This window comes from Meles meles, chromosome 17, assembly GCF_922984935.1.
Source record: "Meles meles chromosome 17, mMelMel3.1 paternal haplotype, whole genome shotgun sequence".
Classification (NCBI taxonomy): Eukaryota; Metazoa; Chordata; class Mammalia; order Carnivora; family Mustelidae; genus Meles; species Meles meles.
This window is the reverse complement of record NC_060082.1, coordinates 6673762-6697769: the sequence shown is the minus strand read 5'-3', so window position 1 is coordinate 6697769 and position 24008 is coordinate 6673762. Positions and strand designations below refer to the sequence as shown.

At 40.2% G+C, this 24008-nt stretch overlaps 1 protein-coding gene across 1 annotated transcript; it reads right to left on the bottom strand.

Moving 5' to 3' along the window:
• Positions 1-158: 158 nt before the first annotated feature.
• UHMK1 (U2AF homology motif kinase 1) lies at positions 159-23629 on the bottom strand. The gene is made up of 8 exons (XM_045982805.1): positions 23176-23629; positions 21545-21837; positions 20657-20848; positions 18571-18665; positions 13102-13178; positions 12853-12951; positions 8745-8833; positions 159-5060 (listed from the first exon to the last, which is right to left on the bottom strand). Exons 1-8 carry the CDS (start codon positions 23441-23443, stop codon positions 4914-4916), a joined length of 1260 nt encoding a protein of 419 aa, XP_045838761.1. The 5' UTR covers positions 23444-23629; the 3' UTR covers positions 159-4913.
• Between the last annotated feature and the right edge of the window lie 379 nt (positions 23630-24008).

Here is a 24008-nt window from a genome sequence, read left to right as displayed (position 1 = left end):
GACATAAAAAGAACCGCACAATTATGGCGACAATCTGAAGAGCACAAACAGAGTGAATCCAAAACATCGATCCTCATAAGCCGCAAAAGGAACAACAAAAGTGCTAAACTGTAGGAAGATGAATAAAAACTTTTCATCGGGAGAACAAAGGTCGTAAACAAAGTATAAACTCTGTATCTTATATCCTGAAGATCACCTTAAGTACCACCTATAAAACATACAATCTCCTACATGCTCTCTGGTTTATAGGTATTTCTTTTATAGTCCATTTCCCCTATAAAACTGCAGCAAAAATAGTGAAAATTGTTCACCTCCTTCTTAAATATCCACAGTACTTGTCGATTACATGTCACTGTGTCTACCTACTGGTCATCACCCAATTTTAAGGAAAACTGACCAACAGCGAGGTGGGAGAGGCGGCTAAGATTACCCCGACATCCTGCGGTATCAGGCAGAGAAACAGCTAACCTTAAACAAAACGAAACAAATTCTTTAAATTTCTGGGGACTTTAAAACTAAAACGTGCATGTCCCTCTGTAACTAAGAAAATGTAACTTATCCAAATATACCACAAGAGGTCCAGAGCAGTTCCACATCACAGACACAACATCTTTATATTCACCAAGAAAGCTTACTGGCAATACGAACTTGGGAAGACTATCTTCTCAAGTGAAGGTGATTTATTGAGCACCTTAAGAAGAAATGGAAATTCTCTTGAGCTAATGATGACCCAAAGCTGGTCTGTGTGTGACCACATTTGCCAAGAAATAAACAAATTCTATCAGAGAGCCAGAGTAGTAAGATTTGAAGAAGGAACCTAGTACTGAAAATGGAACTAGACCCCAGGAAGAATTAGATTCTGCCAGATAACTCTGGCTTTCCATCACATGTAATGTTGGGGGGGGAATCAAATGAGTAATTTCACACATACAAAATAAAGGGAAACAAAGGAAATTTTGGACTTTTATACTACATGACTCAATCCAAAAGTTATTCCAAGGAAAAGGCAGAGGTGCAATAAATTATCATCTGGGAGCTTTCACCCAAATGAGTTTTAATATTTTCCAGGAAACACAAGGCACTTGCTTAAATCTTTGACTGTCTCCACATCCACCGGACTAAAATTTCGTCCTGATGCGATGCCATCTGTACCCTATCTGAACGATACCAGTTAGCACGTACCCTTGCATAAAACTCTCGGTAAAACACGCAGTTACTGAGTGTCTCTCCCACAGCCTCACCCAGTAACTACGATATTATAATCACCATCAGTTACTATGGTGCTGATTTTTATTAAATGACAAAAACTAGAATGTCATGCTGCCGAGTCGAACCAATGGCAGAAATGATCAAGTTGGACGTAAGACCTAAGAGGAAAATGATGAAAGAGTGTTCCCTGCATCGGATGAGCAAACGCAAAGGGGCCGGGAACCGTGAGCGCTCAACCTCGGGCGTGCACTTATTCCAGAAGGGTAACTGATGCCCTCGGCAGGGTCAAAGCCCGTTGCATTGAAATAGAAACACACCTTATGCCCAGAGTCTCTCTTCAACTTCCTCTCCATGGCAGCACTGTTTCTGGCAGCATTCCTGATCACAAATGTGCTCAGAGACTAAAATATAATGTGGAAGGCAAGTTAAATAAGAACTCAAGGATTTTTTTTTTAAAGGTTAATTTAACATATCTCAGCACGTTTTAGCAGCTGGAGTACCGAAAAGAAGGCAATCCTTGTCTCGATGAAAACAAAGGAAAGGACAAGTAAAACTGCATTTATGGTTTTGTTCTAAAAGCAGCCAGTTTTGGCTCAAGGCATAGCAGGGAGGGAATTTCCCCGAAGAGCTGCGATACCGATGGCCACAAACCAAAGGAAGACACCCAGTGGTAGGAAGTGCAATCTCTTACTGCCGGAGGATTACTGTTTTGTTGTCCCTTTAAAATGCAGCCAACAGTTGCTCGGAGTTGCTGCGTTCTTTTACTGAGGTGCGCAACTCAACTTGCTCTCCTTGAAATAGGGCATCCGAGTTTGGAAAGTGGCTAGCTAGTCACCTCCTCCGGATGTTTCCCAAGAACCAAAGATTTCCTGTAGAATAACCAATTTATAGGTGTTTCCTGGGCCAAAAAATGTACCGTGACGAAACCACGGAATAATGAGAAATCGGAAAGGCAAGAGGGAGGGAAGCACAGACGTTAACTGAGGGAAAGAAAAACTACCTGAGTTAAATTTGTCCAAAAGAGTAAGGTTTAAGTGACAAAAACCCTCGCCTCTTTACCCTGCCTCTCAACAAGAAAATCCCTAGGTTTTAGTAACTTTAAGGAATTAAAATCTCTGTGTATCTATTTCACCCTAAAGGAATCATAAAAATTGCATCTTCTGATAATATTTGGTTCAGGTTTGAGAAACTAAGATGAAACTTCGTGTAGTATCAGAGGAGCGGGGGAGGATCTGCAAATGTCTTCTTTGGTAGTGACGGGCTAAAAGCTGTAAGATCACCATTTAAATCACAGGAAGCCTTTGTTTCAATTCTGTGGCTTTAATATAAAATTCTCAATTCAATGCATGGTTACTTAGGCTCATCAGTTAGTCCCTTCGCTCTCTTAAAATCGAGTTAGCATCTTCTGTAATACAACTCTACAGTGTTAAACACTACATACAGGTAGGACCACAACAGCAAAGAAGGAGACAATCCAAGAATGCCGTGAAATTCAGCAGCAAGATGCTAGCGGCACACTGCGTCCCTAAGCTCGGAAGCCGACCTGCAGCTCGCTCGTCAGGGTCTTCTCTTCGTAGCGGTGGGAGGGGGAATGAGAAAGAGACACGTGCGCGCCTAGAATACCCGCCCTTGAGAAGAACTCACTCGTGTTCTGTGTTCACCTGTATACATGCAAGAACCTGGTGTTTCTAATCACCCCGGGAGCTGTCACCCCTACAAACACTGATGTTTTAGGAAAGCTTAGGTCTCCGGAGTCCTGGTTATACTCTCTTGAATTGTTATTTGAACACATACAAGCTAATCACCTTCTGAGAGGGCCACAACGAGAACTAACAGTTCTTCCTCCTAAGGGCACATACTAGACACAACTTTCCCTTGGGGACCGCGCCACAAGGCCTCTGGCAACTCATAAATCAGCCTCCTTACACCAAATCTGGCTTCATAATAAATAATAAGGGAGAGTCCTGAATGCTATAACTGTAAATAACTCAACTGTCAGATAGTAACTGTCTGAAAAGGGTAAGATAATTCATCCTCTGAAATGTAAATTCCTAGTTGGGCTCCCAACAACCTGCGCGGCACGCGCGGCAAAGAAAAACTCTATGAGGAGGCTTCCAGCAGGGAAAGGTATAAAAGCCTTTTTCCTTAGGAAAAAAAAAATGAAAACTTTCATTTAGATAAGGAAGTAAAAAAATTCATAACCTGTGTATAACTTATTTTTTTGTATTATCAGTGCTTTATAAAGGTTTCCTAAGTTTTAAACCTTTGAAGTCAATCTACACGAAGTGGGAAGAATCCAAAATTACAATTCCGAAAACCATGTCATCAACCCATGTTCACGAACTCACGCACACCAGCATCCTGGGCTCGGGAACACAGCAGATTGCTGTGAATCCTTCTAAGAATTCTGAGTTTTTCGTCCTTTCTACTTCCATCTTATTAGAGCTTCACTTTTCTTAACTTCCCTGCAGTCAGAAGCCAGAGTACTTTCAGAGTAGCTTCTCTTCAGCCACAGAAACAGGAGACAGCCACAGAGAGGAGACGCAGTGGAGGGAACGGGAGGACAGAGAGAGGAAAGAAGAAGAAAAAAAGAATCCTGGACTATTCACTTTCTCTTTGCCCATTTTTTTCTTTTCCCTTCACTGAACATCTTTCTTTTTGGCCATTTCAATTTCCTTCATTATAGGCAGAACTCTATCTTGAGAAATCTTACAATGATCACAGGAGATTCAGTACAAAAAAGATGAGCTAACACAGGGTCTCAAGGAGATTAAAGGACGGGCAATCTTTTGCTTTGTTCCAATCACTTTAAGAGAGTTTCAGTGTAACTCAGTCTAGACTCATTTGTTCTGAGCCTCTCAGGAATGATCTATTTCTCATTTACATTCTATCAGACAGACCAACTCTCAAACATACATCCTAAATCTGACAGATACGAAACAGCTAGGGAAGAGATACGTGTAGACCGCATTAGCTCACAAGATTCATACTATAAAGCACGTGGACTCAGATCTTCTCTAATCTCGCATACCTGCACACTCACTCAAGCATACGTACTAGACATAAAAATTGTGCAAGATCAAGCATCAGCTTTCTATTTGAAAAGCCTTAATAAAAAAAAAAAAAAAAAGGAGATAGGCTCACTGCAGTTTCTTTAAAGGAATATTCAGTACTACAGTACTCCTTTAAAAAAATTCATAACTCAGTGTGAAGAACACAGTAGGTCATCGCTGCCTGACGGTTACTTAACAATGACTGGGAGCGTCCAGAGCCAGCCGTGAAGATCGGGGATGAGGAAGACCCGCCCGACAGCGTAAAGGAACGATCCGTGAGGGCTGTCACCGACTCTTCCCAAATTTGTTAATATTCACTATGACATGATATTATTCATTCTTGCTTCATGATCACATGAAATAATTAATATCCTTTTAGATTACATACTGAAGAGCAGCACTTCCCTACTGCACAAAAAAAGGGTTGCCGGTATGGATGCTCTAAAACCCCTCAAGGTATAGCTGAGAGGTCTTGTCCTACTCGGTGCCAAATGTTTGCAATGCAGCCATTGCTCAACTGCACATTAGTAGGATTAAATAAATGTACAAAGTATTCCCTTAAAATGAAAAGGGGGTACTTTTGCATTCAGATATAGAATACAATAACCCAGGAAATGGAGGAGAAACAGGAAAGAGTCCTCAGGTTACTGATTAAAGCAAAGTTTGATACAGATATCCCCTCTTGTAGGCACTCAGCGGGTAGAAGGTAGCTACAACAAACTTCCCATCAAACATCCTTCCAGTCAGTAATTTCTGAGCAGCTTTGGAATCACCAGCGTTTGCATACTCAACAAAGACCTGTAAGAGGACAGAGAAAACAAAGTCAGCTTCATTTCCATCAAAACTGTTCCAGGACAGGGCTTTTCCAACTTTAGTGTACACACAAGTATCTTTTGGGGACCTTGTTACAACACAGACTCAGTTTCAGGAGGTCTAACATGGGCCCGAGTCTCTGCATTTCTAAGTCAACTCCCAGGCGATGCCAACGCGGTTGGTCCGTGGACCACATTTTTGAGCAGCAGGGTTAGAACAATTCCTTTACACAGTTCAATTCTGAAAAACCCTTCGAAGACAAGTCGAGTGAAAAACGTACAACCACTGGCCATGTTCTTGCAGGTGAGCTGCAGTGGACACGTGCCAGAGGCAGCGGCAAACAGCCTGGGGAGCAAATGCACTCCACGGCGCCTCAAAGACAGTCCGCACTCTTAGAAGAGGAAGGAGGAAAAACTACCAGTCAAGGTCATTGGGTTTTACACCTATTAAAGATTCGGAGAAGCCATAACTACTGTGAAGAGTAAGTTTACACCTAGGTAAAATCTCCGTTTCCAGAGTACGTGAATTCTGACCTGAGACAGGTAGAGGATACAGCGTAATAGCTTATGCTCTTTTTGTTCATCTAAAGCCAAAGTTACTTGGAGGGAAAATCATTTTAAATGACTTGTCCTCAGTTACCCATAAATTTGTGAACCAGAAAAAGAACGGCCTCATCTTTCTCAGTTACGTGCTCATCTGAGATGTCAACAGTCTTCAAACTTGGGTGCAAGCATCCTAGACACTCAGACTTTCAAAGGGAAGCAAAAACAGACTGTCTGAAGGAAACCAATTTCCAGATTTTCAGCTTTCACTTGTCCCTGCTCTTAAAATCGGATCTACCCAGAAGTTTGAGGCAGAGTCTCCTTTTTCATTTCCCCTTTCGTGGGAACCCTTCTCCCACTAATAAAATTCTTTCCAAAGGGTATTAAAAAGCTCCAGAGCATGAAAAGGAAAGACAAGTGCAAATACAGCACTCTCTAAATGAAACTTCCTTCACTGGCAAACAAAGCACTAGTCCCAGCCTATGACTGACTGCTCAGTCCCTGTCTTACGTTGAGTATTTCTGTTACGGATGACGCAAGACCTCAGGCCTCGGATACTCTGGCCTGGGATGGGATTTTCTGAATTCCCGTATCCTGTAAAGCGGAGAGGTGAAGACTCTCTTCCTCTCCCAAGCCACGGCTGTTCTCAAGCTACGTGTTCCTCATGTAGAGATCATCCCAGTGCTGAAAATGGCCCTGATTTTCATATGTATAAAGCTAAGTGGGGATTTTTAGCTATTCTTAAAAGCCATCCTCAACGGTGCTATTAGCTGGAGATAAAAACACTTCCAAATGGCCAACTCATTACAGTCAGTCAGGCTGTTTACTTTAAACTGAACAGCATGGAGAAAATACTATTGATACCATCCAGTGATTTCTTTCAGAGTACGCAGACTTCACATAATAATGTAGGTGAGACCTACATTATCTAAATTATATCTTAAAACCATACTCTAACCAGTCAATGCTTGTTTTATTCATTTTAGAATTACTTAATACTTTATAACCCCTTTTTTACAGAAAATGAAAGTATATGCTGGCTGTAGGACCAGTTAGTTCTGGCAACATATGCTTTTTCACTGACTACAAAAGAGAAGTTAGAAGATGATGCCCAGTGAGAATGAAGCTCTTTATGAATTTTTTTAACCTGATTCTCAATGACTTCTAAATCCATACACCAAAGTTCAACGAGTAGACACGCACTTACAGAAGGAATGCCATGCTCTCTAGCATGCTCCTCGATTCACAACCTACAGTTTTATACATTATATCATTCCAAACAAAAGAGGAGAAACATTTTTATAATTTGCAATGAGATTAAATAATTTTATCAATTTAATCTTGACTACTTTTGTAATTATGAGATCCATTCCATAATTCATGTTTTCAGTGATTTTAAAAAAAAAATCCACAGCATTGTTAATTTGAATGGAAAATTCAAATTAACTGACTTTAAATTCAAATTGACTGACTTTGCCAACAGACATTTCAATAACCTGGAGAAGTTAAACCTGTGAGGCCACGAGTTCATCGGTTGTTTTCATTCTCCTCTAAACGTCAATGAAAGCTTCTTAACATAGCAGATTTCCTCTTGCTGATGAATATTTATTTTTTGTATTGTGTGAAACCGGGATCCTTTTATCCCGAAAATATTCCTTCTGTTTCTATATTCTATGTCTTCTATTTCATACGGACGGTTGAGGTTAACATCAGGTCAGATCATGTTAGTCCTTCATTCGGAGTCTTCAAAGATCTTCCCCTCTCCTTTGGAGTCCCACAAGGTTCACCCTACACCTCCTCACCCCTGCGAGCAAACCCGCCATATCCCCTCTTTCTCACTCTGCTAGAGTCACACTAACCCTTTCAAACCTGCCAGGCAAACTCACGGCCTCGGAGCCTGCTATCCCTTAGCCTGGAACTCTTTTCCTTATCTCCTTCATACTTCCACTCAAACGAAACCTCAGTATGGCCTTCCCCACTACCGACACGCAACTATAATCCTCCCTCCCAGGCACTTATGAAACCTCTTCTCCTGAGACCCTCCCCCCACAGCACTTAGCACTGAATCCTTGTGTCTGTTTTGATCACTGTTGTATCAGGGCCTAGAACATAACAGATGCTCAATAAACACCGGCTGACTACATAAACAGCAACTATGCATATAGTATGCTGCCGACACTAAATGAGGTAAATATTATTACTATACTGGCAATAACTTTTCACTAAGATTAGAGTGAAATTTCTTTCATTTCTTTCTTTAGTTGCCAAGAATTTTCAAAATACTGAACCAAAGGATAGAATAACAATCCACAACCGGAGGTGATTTCACCCACCAGGGGGCATTTGGCAGTGTTTAGAGGTAATTTTGATCACCGCAACTGGGAAGGGGAGTGGGGGGAGGGGGCTCTATAGAGTGGAGGGCAGCGATGCTGCTAAATGCCTAGAATGCACAGGACCACTCCCACAACCAAGATATTGGCTCAAAGGTCAATAGTGTCAAGGTTGAGAAACCCTGAAGAAAACAATATTCTGTTCCCAGAAAAGTAAAAATACTACAGATAAAAGAAAGATCTTCAAAAGAGCTTTCAAAAGATTTCTCTAAAATTCTTTCTCCCAAAACTGAGACTCGTAGTTCTAGCTTGTACATTTTAGAGATGCAAGCACTAAGGATCATCATCACAAAGTCAGGCAGTCACACTGAGACCAGAGCTCTGATTTCAGGATTCTGTCAGTACACTTTCCCTCTTTAAATTAGCACCGATGACTCCATTAAAATGAGAACCTAACCTAAATGGTTTTCTAACTCTACTTAATTAGAACAAAAGTAGGCCATAATATTTCTGTAGCTGACATGACCTGAATTAGCATATGATACAGTTGGTGTCACTTTTCACAATGGCTCAAAAGTAGAGAACACTTTTTAAGAAAAACAATTCTAACCCATATAAAAAGCATGCATATTACAGAACCTTGGGGGAGAAAATGAAAAGCACAAGAAAAAAAAAAACAACCATGATGCAAAATTCATCATTTCTAGCAACATTTTCGTGTACTACAGAACTAAAACATTTGCTCAGGATTTTAGTAACCTCTGAATAATTCTGAAACTATAGAAACATTCACTTACTTGTCCTCTGCCAGGATTTTCCTTTGGAACAAGGAGAGATACCACTGGTCCATATTTTTGACACTCCTCTTTTACATCCTCTACAACATCTGATTATGAAAACACAGAACAGTAACGGCTTTGCTGGAATTACCAAGCATTCATTATTTAAAAATTTTAAAGCATCAAAGAATTCAGGAATCCATATCTAAGTAATGAGGTCATTTTCTACATCATCTAAAATTAAGCTTAAGAATAATATAAATTCAATGCATCTAATAATTCTGTTAAATTTAATATTTTGAATAGTTAATATTCAAAAAATGTCTTCTTCCCAGTTTTCCAACTGCCTCTCTTCCTCTCCTCGAAGGCAACAAACATTATCAGTTTCTTCTGCGTCCTTCCATAAATATTATAAGGTTACACAAGCAAACATGATCATACATGCTTTTTTCTAAGTAAAAATTCCAAACTCACTTTTCTTTATTAGTACATTGCATCTTGAAGATTCTTTAATATTACTGTATGCAATGTTCTCATTTGTTTTTATGACTGTGTAGTTATTTCACCCTATGAATGATCAATAAATTCTCCACTGTGTCCCCTACTACTAAATAAACTATTTCCAATTTTTTTGCCCTTATAAATACTGTAACAGATAAATCTGTATCTATCTCATTTCACTTATGTATTTCCAAGTTGACTCTAGGAGTGGAACTGCTAGGACAAAATGAATATGAATTTGTAAGTCTGTTAGAATTACCAATCTGCCTTTCATAAAGTTTAGCAATTTAAACTCTCTCCAATGATGTGAAATGTATTTTGAAAATATTCTCCTATACTCTACCAGTACGAAGGTTATCAAATATTTTCACCGTCCACATGAGGTAACAAAGATCTCATCCGTACAGTTTCAGTGAGCATCTTGATAAACGAGAATGAGCTCTAGGAGAGAGAGCTGCACATCCTCTTCTGTGAATGGTCTGTTTATACCCTTTACCCGCTATTTACCAGGGTGACAGATAAGGGCCCTGTCTGTGTTCATGCGTTAAGAGCTATGAAGTTAAATAAATTTTCCCTTTATTCTCCTGACTTGGAACTTGACCTTAATCTTGATTTGCAATCTATTTAGGTCTAAAGTGGAAGTTTTGAATCCAACTTCCTGCCCAACCTGCACCAAGATTACAAGACAGCCATCCCAACATGTGTGATTTCTAATAAGCAAGTTCACCTAACACTAGTAAGCATTACCTGATGCTAACCTTGCTAATCCGAACTAACAAAGTTATTGAATGCTACCATACTGTCTGTTGTACTTTTAAAGATTTAGTTATTTATTTGAGAAAGAGAGGGAGTGCGTACACGTGTTGGGGAGGGGGAAGTGGGTGAGAGAGAAGAGAAGCAGATTCCCCCCTGAGCACGGAACCTGGGGCGTGATCCCACAATCATGAGATGCCCACAATCATGAGATCGTGACCTGAGCCGAAAACAAGAATCAGATGCCAACTGACTGAACCACCCAGCCACCCCTTCATGTAGGATTCTTAAAAAAAAAAAAAAAAAAAAAAAAAAAAAAAAAAAAATTTTATTTATCTGAGAACAAGAGAGAGGGAGAGTGAGAGGGAGAAACAGACTCCCCATTGAGCAGAGAGCCCAACCCAGGGCTGGATCACAGGACCCTGAGATCACGACCTGAGCCAAAGGCAGATGCCTAACCAACTAAGCCACGCAGGCACCTCATGTAAGATTCTTAAACACTAAGATTTAATAGCAACATTTAAACACTCAATGTATTTATAAGCATTATACAATAAGATACAAAGAAAAGAGTAAGCATATTATGCTCAAGCTTGAGTTTTATAGAGATAAAAATTATTAATAGACAGAATTAGGTGAGGAAGACAGTAGGTAGATCGACTCCAAGGACATAAGCAGTATCGCCAGGAGATTATTTAGAATCTCTGATACCACAATGACCTGATTAAAACAATGCTGAGGGCAAGGCTATTCTTTCACATAAATAGGAACTCTGAAAAGTTGAGGCTGCAGATTCTTTAACTACTACAGACTCCAAGAAATTACATTGTTATGGGGGCGCGCTGGGTGGCTCAGTGGGTTAAAGCCTCTGCCTTCGGCTCAGGTCATGATCCCAGGGTCCCAGGATCGAGCCCTGCATGGGGCTCTCTGCTCAGCAAGGAGCCTGCTTCCCTCTCTCTGCCTACTTGTGATCTCTGTCTGTCAAATAATTAATTAAAATTTAAAAAAAAAAAGAAATTACATTTGTTTCATTTGTCAGGTAACTAGACAAAGCTCAGGGACATAAAATAACTTACCCTTACAAGAGATAGTGGGGTCAAGTTAGCCTTATCTGTAAATGGTTTAACTTTCCACAAAGAAAATGTTTAATACTAAGCAACTGCTATTTTAAAATTTGGTTCTGTTTTAGTCCATTCACCACTCTGCTCTCAGACTGCTCTTACAAAAACCTCAGTCTGACTACATCACTCTCCTAGTCCAATTTTTTTTTAAAGATTCTATTTATTTATTTGACAGAGAGAGAGAGATCACAGGTAGGCAGAGAGGCAGGCAGAGAAGGGGAAGCAGGCTCCCTGCTGAGCCAAAAGCCCAATGCGGGACTCAATCCCAGGACCCCGAGACCATGACCCGAGGCCATGACCTGAGCCGAAGGCAGAGGCTTAACCCTCTGAGCCACCCAGGCACCCCTCCTAATTTTTTAATGGTTCTTTATTACATTCAACAACGAACAAATATACTGGGTACTTTTAACCCAGGGACTATTCTACCCCTGATACAAAGTTCTTTAGTGTCACACTGCAGTGGTGTTTTCCCTGGGATAAAATCCAAATTCTTTAGCACAGCAAACGGTCTGTTATGTATCTATATTCTTGGCTATTTCTTTAAATGCTCCCCAATATACATCCTACCATACGATCACACCCAACAGTTCACTATTCTCGGCACATGCCACACTTTCTCTCGTCTCTGTGTCTTTGTGCCATTTCCTCACCAACCCTTCCACTGGGAGTCAAGCCACTCCAGTTACTGCCAGAGCTCGGCTATCACCTCCAGAAACAACCTCACGGTGTCAGGAGTTTAGTCCTTTTCCTCTCTGCCTCTGGGTACTACCCTACTTCCGGATTTATCAAACGCCAACCATTTGTTGACATAACTCTCTCTTACACTAAAGACAAGGAATAATCCTGCTTTTTCCTATACTCGAGGCAAGAGAGCCAGTCCTCAGTGAACACAGAAGGAATGAGTTGTTAAAAGCAAAACTGAGAGCTAAGATGGATAAATGGAAGCACAGGGCAGGACTAAAAAGAGCAGATGGAAAGAACATGCCAGGAAAATTAATCTTGATTAATTTAGGAAAGGCTTATGAAATATGAAGGAGTCCAACGGGCCTGAGGAATCATCTTCGCCTAAACAGGCTGCTCTAACAAGATGCCACGGACTGAGTGGCTTCCATAACAGACATGGATCGAGTGGCTTCTAGAACAGACATTTACTTCTCTGGTCCCGAGAGTCGGAATTCCCACAGCAAGGTATGGGAAGATTCAATGTCCCGTATACCCGGTGGCCTTCTTGCCATAACCTCACGCAGTAGAGAGAGCTCTCCTGTTTTTTCCTCTTTTTAAAAAGGCCCCAGCCTCGGTGCCTGGGTGGCTCAGTGGGTTAAAGCCTCTGCCTTCAGCTCAGGTCATGATCCCAGAGTCCTGGGATCGAGCCCCGCATCAGGCTCTCTGCTCAGGGGGGAGTGTGCTTCCCCCCTCTCACTCTCTGCCTGCCTCTCTGCCTACTTGTGATCTCTGTCAAATAATTAAAAAAATTAAAAAATAAAAAAATAAAAAAGGCCCTACCCTCAGGACGTAACCTAGTCCTATCAAATCCTAAAGGCTCCAACTCAAAATACTAGCATACTGGGGTCTAGGGCTTTGCCACATGAATTTTGGGGGGAGATATTCAGCAGGAATCAAAAAGTGAGATCCTTTAGAAATCATGTAGTTCAATATCCTCAATATGTAAATTAAGAGAATAGAGAACCTTATGAAACAATGTGACTACTCTATTTGCAAAAGACATAAAATACAATATAGGAAGCATTTACCTTCGTATTCCTCTTCATTCTCCAGATAATCGTCATCCAGCACATTCAGTAGTCTTAGCACTGGAGTAGGAAGCATCACCAGGTCTTCAATATGAGGGGCTGTTAAGGTTCGTAGTAACACGGTTAAATGTAAACTCACCAAAATCAATGGATGAACACTAGGCAAAAGAGCTTGGGAGTGTAAGTGAGCTCTGATGGCTTATTTGATTATGAAACAACCAAGGAAAAATAAAGATGTATGCAACTTACCAAAAGGAATGCTAAAGAATGGGCTGCATAATGCCATTTCAGCAGGAATCCTTCTGCTTGGATCATCATGAAGCATGCTAAAACACAAAAACATGTATCTTTATAATTACTGTCAAATTCTGAAAATGAGGGGCACCTGGGTGGCTCAGCTGGTTAAGCGTCTGCCTTCAGCTCAGGTCATGATCCCACGATCCTGGGATCGAGTCCCACATAAGGGTCCTTGCTCAGCAGGAAGTCTGCTTCTCTCTCTCCCTCCACCTGCCACTCCCCCTGCTTGTGCTCTCTTTCAAAATTAAATAAATAAAATCTTTAAAAAAACTCTTTTGAAAATGAAATCATTAAAGAAAATTAAAATGTCTAAGTGTTCATCACATTAATTATATTAGCATGGCTTACTGAGCCATTCAGCTACAAAAAAATATAAAAGCTTTCTTTTTTTCTTTTTAAGATTTTATTCACTTGACAGAGAGAGAGAGCAAAAGCAGGAGAGGGGCAGAGGGAGAGGGAGAAGCAGACTTCCACTAGGCAGGGAGCCTGATGCAGGGCTCAATACTAGGACCCGGGGATCATGATCTGAGCCAAAGGAAGACACTTAACTGACTGAGTCACCCAGGTGCCCCAAAGCTATTTCTAAGTAAATGGATCAGTAACTCATGATACATGCCTATGGCACAATATTATATTTTAAAATAACGTTTCTGATTAGTAAATGCAACATGGAAAGTGATCCATACTATATAACATTAAGTGGGGGGAAAAAAAAAAGCTAGACATAAATTTAGGTAATCCAAATTAAAAAAAAGATGACAATGGTGAGATGATTTTTGAATTCTATCAAATCCCCCTACAACAGCACAACTTGGTAACAAAATCAAAAACCCATGGATGACATTTACCACAAAACTAAGCAACCCCAATAAATACCAAAATACAAGAGGCTAGGAACAAACCATCATAGTAGTAAGCCTTGCACCATACTGAGATCTGTGTGGAAGGAAGCAGAGAAAAGCAACGGATGATCTGATGAAGCAGAGAAAATAACGCAAAATATCCAACAGGTACTGACTGGAAAGCACAGTAAGCCAATTGGAAAAAAGCAACTGTAACTACAAGGGGTATACATTCTAATTCCAAGTGAATGCAAGAAGTCTTCTGTAAAATCTGAAGGAGTTTGAATAACCTAGACATTATGACTTCTCAAAATGAACTAGCTAAAGCTCCTTCCCAGGGCAAAGTCCCACAGAGAATGGAAAACTGGAAAACAGAATCCAAATGGAGTAGGATGGAGTAAATAAAATTAACACAGAGAGAGAGAGACACCAAGAAAAAAGGAACGGAGGAGAAGAGGCAGAGATTTCAGAATAACCCCCCCCCCTTTTTAACATTACATAAAAACAAGAAGAGCCCTCTACAATTAGCAAAGCTATCCCAACTACACCTCCTTCTGTAAGTTTAGGAAATGAGTTTCATATAAAAGTGAACCACATAAAAAGCATTACTAACAAAATTATTACACAAAAGACAGAACTGCAAAATGATAGCCCCGAGGCAATGAATGCATGCCAGAAAGACATGATAAGAACACAGATGGACATGATAACCTACTGTTTCAAAATGAGCAAAAGATGTTTTTTAACGATAAAAGATATGATGAATCAAAATTAGAAAATCTCAATAATTAGGTAATAGAACTCCAGAAAGAATTAGAAATATAATAAAAAATCACTTCATAAAATAAAGCTACAAGAACTTGAAGGATGAACAAATATAGTGATAGTATCTCAAAGATAGATAGAAGGTGGAAAGAAACATTTTTAAAAATCAAAAAGAAACAGGGACACATGGGTGGCTCAGTCAGTTAAGTGTCTGCCTTTGGCTCAGATGATGATCTCAGATACCCCACGGGATAAAGTTCCGCATTGGGCCCTTTGTTCACCCAGCAGCCTGCTTCTCCTGCCTGCCATTCCCCCTGCTTGTGTGTGCTCTCTCTGTCTCTGACAAATAAATAAAATCTTTAAAAAAAAAAATCAAAAAGAATACAAGAGATAAAAAAAAAAAAAAAGATTCAAGAGAAATAAGGATAACGAATACTGTAAAAAAAAAAATCCAATATATGTAGAATAGGAGTGCCTGAAGGAGAAAACCAAAGCAAGAGAACGAATACTAAAAAGAGTAATTTAACAACACCACCCTAAAATAAATGAGCAAAAAGATCTGAAACTATTTTCCTGACAATATCAACCCAGAACAATCCAAATCAAGATATATTCTGGTAAAATCAATAGACTTTTTTTTTTTAAGATCTTATTTATTTATTTGACAGAAAGAGAGAGAGATCACAAGTAGGCAGAGAGGCAGGCAGAGAGGGGGAAGCAGGCTCTCCACTGGGCAGAGCCCAATGTGGGGCTCGATCCCAGAACCCTGAGATCATGACCTGAGCTGAAGGCAGAAGCTTAATCCACTGAGCCACCCAGGCACCCCAAAATCAATAGACTTTTAAAAAAATGAAACTGTCCAGCCATAGACAAAAAAGACCAACTGATTTTTTTTTTTAATATAAAGACAATTAAATGTGTCTTTAGACTTTTCAACAGCAACACTACATGCCAGGATAAAATGGAGTAACATGTTTAAGACACTCAAGAAAAAAAAGAACGCCTCTCATTTTTATACCCAGATGAATGAGTCTCCAGTATAATAAGCACAACTGACCACCAGCAAGCAAGAGCTCAGGGAACATCCATCCTATGGTCTCTAGAGATCACGCTTCAGAAACTAAAACAATGAGAGAGACAGCCCCACAAGGACCAGGGTTGAACAGTAATGTGCAGCTACATGTAGAACTGAGAATAAATGCAAGTGTTCAAACAGAGTGTATGGCACATAATGGTTACAGAAACTGATGACACAGATACAACTAATTTTCAAATGAGAAAGAATGGGAAAAGCACATGCAAAAATAATTTCAGTAATCTTCCTAGAATATTATGATTCTGAGACAGTTTTAAGTAAGCTGGAATAAAGCAAATGAGTAATTACAAAATATTCTAATTCTAGCATTCCCCTTGTCCTTAAGAATCATAATTCTTTACATAGAAGGAGAAAGAGATGTGAAATACAAGTTAAATAAAACCTCTAGTCTCAAATTTGAATTGGAAATATCAGTATGAACTACATCCATAAGGCCTAGAAACAATGACCATCCCAGTAGCAAAGAGTATTTCTAAAACCCAGACTGTTTTTTTAAAATACTATTTCCTACTAAAAGAAATCAGGCTTCTTGGAGAAATGGCTGCTTCCAAGTGTGGGGCAGGAAATGTGTAAGACAAATTGGGAACATCTTGTCACACCAGAGATCAAAGAAGCTGTAAAAGATAATAAGGCCTGCCGAAACCAACTCACACAGCTCACAGTCATCAAAGATGGGGCAATTTTAGCATCAGTGAGGATAAGTTGCAGTTACCAAATCAAAACACCCTGAACTTTCAAAAGGAAATGGTTCCCTTTGGAGGATGACAGGGATCAACTCATTACGAAAACTAGTAAATAAAGAGAAAGAATCAAGCATTTATTTTGTCTTTGGTTAACCAAAGGAAGCAAAATGACAGAATGAGATCATCCCTATTCCGCAGCCCCTAACAAAGTAATGGATCCAAAGTAATGTGAACAGTTACTAATACGTAAAACAGAGATGGCTATATTATGTGCCTCCTTATAAAAGAACACAACACCATCTATGGTCATGCCAAAAAAAAAAAAAAAAAAAAGTAACCCTCTAGATACAACTACCAATATATAGGAAAAACACAGAAATATGTTAAGCTACACAAGAATTAACACAATCAGCAAAATTCAGACTGCAGACAGCTAAACTGAGCCAACAACCTAGGTTGTCCAACAAGTAAACAAGGGAAAAGTGGGGTAGGAGATGGAAAAGGATCTTTCAGATTAAAAGAAAAAAAAGACTTTTGTTTAGAAGAGCAACAGTAAACCACAGTGTTTAAGGATACATGCTATAATGAAAACAAGGAAGTAATTACCATAAAAGTCAAGGCAGTGGCTACTTTTAGGGAGGAAGAAGGACTGAAAATTAAGATGGGGACACAGAGAATTTCTGGGGTAGGTGGCAAAGTTTTATTTCTTGACCTGAATGGTGACTACAAGAGTATTCCTAAGGATTCGTGAAGTTACACATTTGTTTTCAGCATCTGCGCTCTATTCTACAATAAAAAATGGTTCAAATAATTTGCATGCATACACAGCAAAATCCATAGAAAAATACTAAAAGAAATACACCAAAGTGCTAACACTAGAGAGTAGGTTTATAATTTTTATTTTGCTGATCACTATTCTCCATAGCTTCCAAATTTAGTGTTAGCTACACAATCAAGGGGGAAAAAATCCAAAATAACAAAGTCCATACTAGAAGCTCTTTCTGCCACGGGGCCTATCCCATGCTTTAATAAATCACCTTTTTGCACCAAAAAATAAAAACAAAACAAAAACAAAAACAAAATCAATACCAGTATTTATATGATTCAACTTCCAAGTTAGAAACCATTACATAATTTCACAATGCCATCTTTTCCATGTAAAATGCCACTTGTAAATCTAATACCAATCAGATAGTAACAGCTACTGAAAACGAATTGGTAAAACACACAAACATACATGAATAAGTGCAAGTAAAATTTTTAAGTTCTTATCTGAGTGAATTCTGTGGACTGTAATGTCCATTTCCTGGTTTTGATATTGTACTCCAGTTACATTAAATGTTACTACTGGGGGAAACTGGATGAAAGGCACACAGACCTCTCTGTAACATTTTTGCAACTTCCCGTGAATCTGTAATTGTTTCGAAATAAAAAGCTCTAAAAACAAAAAACAAAAAACCCCCAAAGACCTAGTTGGAAGGTTTATAGGGTCAATATTCCAAAGAAAGAGTAATATTCTGATTTGATCGGGAGATCTATCGTTTTGCAGCATAACTATTATTTTATTCATTTCTGGTCCATAATGCTAGAAATGTGAAAAGCCAACTATTTGGTAATACACATTATGTCTTATTTTAAAATATCTAATGTGCTTGGACCTACTCAGAAATCAGAAACACAGTATCTGTCCCCAGAGTGCCCAGAAGTAATTATTTAAAGTATAGTACACAGCTACCTTATTTTAAACTTTTTTTTTGGTAGTACAAAAGCAAACTCAGTCTTCAGTTAGTAAAGACGCTCTTTAAAACCCTACTTTCAAAAAAAACCTAAAACAAACAAAAACCAAACCAAACAAAAACCTAATGTCCACCAAGTATACAGGACTGCCAGAGCTACAAGAGACCAAAGATATGGCTGCCAGGAAGAGCCTCAACGTGATCCGTTCAGTAAAATCCAAACAAAAACAATGACAAAACAAAAATAACCTTTATATGATAAATGTACAAATAGGAACCTGAAAGTACACACGATGTACCTTTTGATAAGGTCTCTTAGGTGATAGGCTGGGATTGCGGCATTCACCACTGCTTTACTGGCAAATATGTGATCAATAATAGCAGAACTGTTTGCCTAAAAAAAGGGAGAAAAGTCTTCCTTTGGTTATTCAATTCATACTGTATTTACCAAGTACTAGCCACATAGCACCATACTGTTTGGTAGGTAAAATACAACAGGAAACACTCTTTAAAGAGCTTATAATCTTACTGGAGGGGATTATGTGCATAACTATAAGCCTCTGGAGGAGGAACTTTCTTCTCTATTCTCAGCACCTAGTACGGTACCTGGCACTCTGTATGAATACTTACTAGACGAATGTGTAAGAATACCAAAGCAACCTTATAAAAATGTGGTTTCATACAAAGTGAGAAAATGAATGTGTGAGAGTTGAGTCCGAGTGTCTTGGTGAGGAGTCTTTAACTGGTTTTCAGATAAAACTACACCACCAGCGAGGAAGTAATGCAGTATCTAAAAACTGCATCCCTCACATTATTCATACTCTAAATCCTATGGAACATAACTTTTCTCCCTGAGTACTAAGCTGTCTCAGAAGTGTGTACATGATTAAAAAGACCAGATACGATCCTTATCATTGTGCTAAGAACTAGGCATCATTTATTTTTTAACCTCAATTTCTTCTCTAAGAAAAATGTTATTACCCTCATTTTATAGAAAGTAAATCATGGTTCAGTAACCCTAAATAACGAGTAAGAGGGGAAGGCAAGATATATACCCTAGTAGTTTGACTTCAGAGCCTAAACTCATACTCACTTGGCAATTTTGCCTTCCCAAAGGTGATTAAAATATAAAATACTGTCTTTATTTTGAGGAGTGAATACCGAAGATTTAATGTATATCCTACCTCCCAATTACATACAAAAATGTCTGAACATGACCTAGTTCTGATCAGCTCAGGACCAAGCAGATACAGTCCAAAGGTCTCAAAGATAATCAAAACTAATGCAAGTAATTGATCTGTATTTGGATTAGCACTGAAGAAAGACTACTTAGCCTCTAGTTTGGGTGAGAGTACCAATGCAGAATAACGATACTGGTTTTACTTGCATGGTAGCATTTTTGCCAAAAGTAAGCATTAGGTATACCCACAAGACTATTAAAGCATTCCTTCCAGGAATACTTCAGAAACAGATGACTAAGGGCTGAAAAGAAATTTAACTCTACATGGTACACCAGCCATACACAAACTATGTTATTACTAGATGCTCGAAAAATACTTGTTGCTAAATATGAAAACCAATAATGATTCCTAAACAGTATTACTTATCAAACCTCTAGCCTAAAGGGTACTGATACCATCGCAACACTTAGGCCTCACAATATGTTTGAAAACATAATGTAGTTAATTTTTAAGGTATGAACAACAAAAAGTTCATCGTTATGTCAGAGATTTGGAATTTCGAACTCCTGTTCCCACAGAAACAATGTTATAAGCAGTACTCACTTCACCAGGATAGTTCATATATGGAATATAAATTAATATAAAGCACTGGGGAACTTGGAGAGAACACTGAACTCGAACAGGAAGAACAGAGTATGAAGCCCAGGTCTGGAACATCTAGTGGTATGGCCTGGACCAAATAAATGGTTTATGTATCTGTGCCTCCAGTTTTTCATTTGTAAAGTAACCAATAACCAATACACTAAAGATCTTCATAGAATTGTTATGAAATTCAATGAAATTGTGCATTAAAATACTTCCAACTATAAAGTAGTAACTGTAAAGCTTTCTGTAAAGATTATCACTAAACTTATACTTGTATTAGTAATATCGCAGGATGTAGTATAACTGAATCACTTCTGCATTTATTCATTCTATCGAGCACTTATTACACATCAGGCCCAGGCTAAGATCAGCAAGTGTACAATACGCACTAGCACATCTATAGCTATGAAAACGAATAGCAGCACTGAAGGCATCAAACATGCAGGAAGAGGAGTGTATCAGAGAGGAAGTAAACAGCGTCCCCAGTGAGACTCATGATAAAGCAAGTACTTTCAAATCAGAATGAAGGACTCCAAACGAAAGCACTGGTATAAGTTACCTTCCATTCCTGAGATCTGACTGTATGTTTCAGTTTCATTCCTGAGAACATTTCCAGTAAAATGATTCCTAGGCTCCAAAGATCGACAGCTGAGGTACATTCTGTATCACTCTGCAGGCCAGCCTGGGCCAAGCAATTCTGCAGTTCTGCTTCTGGAGCCCGATACCCGTCTGTCTGAATATACTTCACATCCTAAAGAAGATGAGTAAATATTACAACCAAGAAAAAACTGTTCACTTTCCATCGCCACAGCGTATTTACTCCTCTAAAAGTATAATAAACCACTGTCAAACTGAATGCCAGATTTTTAGTCTCTGGCTACCCTAATTATTTGGTTCATCATCTGGGCACTTCTCACAGGCAAGCTGTACACTCTCCACACAGCAGCTCATTTCTTCAGAGTCTCCTGTCTGTTGGCACTGCTGATAAATAAGGACACTCTGGAGGGTTTGCCAGAACTGTTATGTGTGTTCTGCCATGAGACAGAGTGCCAACACTGAAGGCAGCAGTAAGAGTAATTACCCGTTAGTTAATTACCCTACCTAGCCCAAATATTCACCCTTTTTTTACATGGTGACAATGAAATTCTTTTTACTTGCTTTATCTCCAAGCATTATTTTATTTTACTTTAAAGATTTTATTTACTTATTTGACAAAGAGAGAGAGAGAGATCACAAGTAGGCAGAGAGGCAGGCAGAGAGAGAGGAGGAGCCTCTCTCTCTGCCCAGCAGAGAGCTCGATGCCGGGCTCCATCCCAGGACCCTCGGATCATGACCTGAGCCGAAGGCAGAGGCTTAACCCACGGAGCACCCAGACACCCACCAAGCATTATTTTAGATAGAAATACCTCTAAGTGTTGGCCAAAGCACCCCTGTTATTATTTCTTACCTGATTGCCTTCTTTGAAGCTAAGTCCAAAGTCAATGAGTTTAAAACATTCATTCTCTGCACTCCACAATATGTTCCGTGGTTTGAGGTCTGCATGGACATAACCCTCATGATGAAGAAAAGCAAGGGCCTCCAGAACATCCCGGGCGCAATGCTGTATCATCCACATGGAACAACCCTGATGACTGGAATATAAAAGCAATTCCGATACACTGACATCCAGGAGTTCAAGCAACAGACAGCGTGATGGCACGTTTGGAGAGAAGTGGATTGTAAAGACACCATACAAAGTCACTAGAAAAAGAAACGAGTTATAATGTTTTAAAAATCAGACTCGGAACAAGTTACAACTAACATAGCTACCTCTGCAGTGCAAATCTGGGATAACTCAGATGAGCGTCACGCTTCCACTGCAATTTGTTTCTCCCAAAAGTCAGATTTCTTGGCAACTGGGTTATTTTAATGAAACAAGATGAGAAAAGCTTCCACAGCTCAACACTAGTCAAAGATATTAAATATGGCACAATAATCAAATTGTATTTCACTAAGCATTCCCAGTAGGTGAATATACACTCAGGGTACCAAGCAAAAATGATGAAAAATAAAATCTAAGCATTACGGACTCTTGAGATGGATGTCACAACCTGCAAACAACAAAATTGGAAATTGGCTTTTGATCCAAAATAGCATTCTATAATCTAAATATTAAAAGAAGGGGGAAAATAAGTAAATAAATATTACAAGATTACGTCTTTCAAGATGACAATTTAACTAAATCTTGCAGGGATTCAACAAGTCCTCAAGCTTGCAAAAACTGGAAGAAAAAAAAAAAACTTTTTACTCTTAAATACCAGGGTTATATACATCATTTAGCAAGCTTTAAAAAAAAAAAAAAAAGTCAACACTAGTGATTAAGAAATTCTTCTTTAAAGTGGTAATATAAAAAAAGCAACTCTTCAAATTACACACAGATTATGCCTGCCAGGAAGAAAGACATTTCTTTATTAGCCAAAGCTATAACTATAAACTCAGTGTAATGACAGTGAAGACTTTTCATAAATCAATCATCAGTAACCATATATCTTACACTGTGAATATCTAAATCATGTAACACAGTCTTACCAGGGTAAAGGTATAAAATGTTCCTAATTTCCACACTTCCAGAAGACTCCTTTGTGAATACTGAGTCATTTCTCCCAAATCCAAACTAAATATGTATCAGATAACATCTGTCCGAGTTACTAGCATTATCACAAGCCCCAGAAGGATTTCTCATTTTTCCACTGGTATGCGAAGATTCAGGATTTCCATACAAGAAATAACAAATCTAGCCAAGATATGCCTCTTTTCCCTTAAAAAAGATAACTCTATGCTAATAAGTGTTGCATTCTCCGATGCAAAACAGAACTTAACTGAGCATCTACTACGTGACACTGGGCGAAGCAGACCACCACCTCCACCCTACTGCAGACCGAGTGAAGGGGGATGGGAAAGGGGCCTGGATCGGGTGACCACGAGAGGGTCAGACCCAAGTCTCCCCCGTTAAGGACAGGAGCCGGAACGCCAGGCTGAGAGGGGGTGTACGGCTGGGCCGGGACCTGGGCAAGAAGGGAAAGGAGGCAGCGGCATTACCGATGTTCCTGTGACCCTGCAACTGCTCCAGCGCCGCCCTCTCTTTGCGGAAGCCATACTCCGCGGCCGAGGCCGCAGCGCCCGTGGTTCCCGGCGGCAAGAACTGCTTGAGGGCGCCGGGGGGCGAGCCGGGAGTGCCGCAACAGCGCACCCGGTACACCGAGGCCGAGGAGCCGCTCCCCAGGCGGCTCTGTACCTGCCACAGCCGCCCGAAGGCTTCCAGAAACCGCGGCGGCTCCACGCCCCACGCGCAGCCGGATCCCGCCATCGGTGTGGACTGAGGGCCAGTGGCGCGGGAGCTGAGGCGACGCCCGGGGCAGGCCGGCCGGGCCCGCGGTCACATCCCCGCCTGCGGGACCAGCGGCTCCGCAGGGAGGTGCCTGCCGCCGCCTCTCCCACTGCCGGGACCTTAGGGCGCCATGACACCGGAAACCGAGTGCACCCGGGTCCAGAAGCCGGAAGTGGAGGAAGAGCCAATCCTGCGGGCCCGAGGAGGCGGGCCCAGAAGGGGCGGGCCTAGAGCTGTCAGGAGGTGTTGGGTTTTGGAAAAAACCCCCGAGCGGAGTGCGTCCTGGTTAAGGCCAAGGCAAAGTGCTTTATCAAACGTTACCAGAAACTAAGACTGGTCCTTTTTCTTGTGAGGCGCGTCCCTCACCACTGGGAACCTAGGAGAATGAAGCCCAGCCTGCATTTCCCCTAGACGGCATCCCAAGGGAAGTAGCCCAGTTACTGCAGGAGGGGGTTCGCCACCGCCACCGTCCCCTCGCCAGGGGGTTGCCCGCAGCCGTAATTCTGGAAGCCCAGCCTCTGTGCTCCTGAGTCCACTTAGCCTT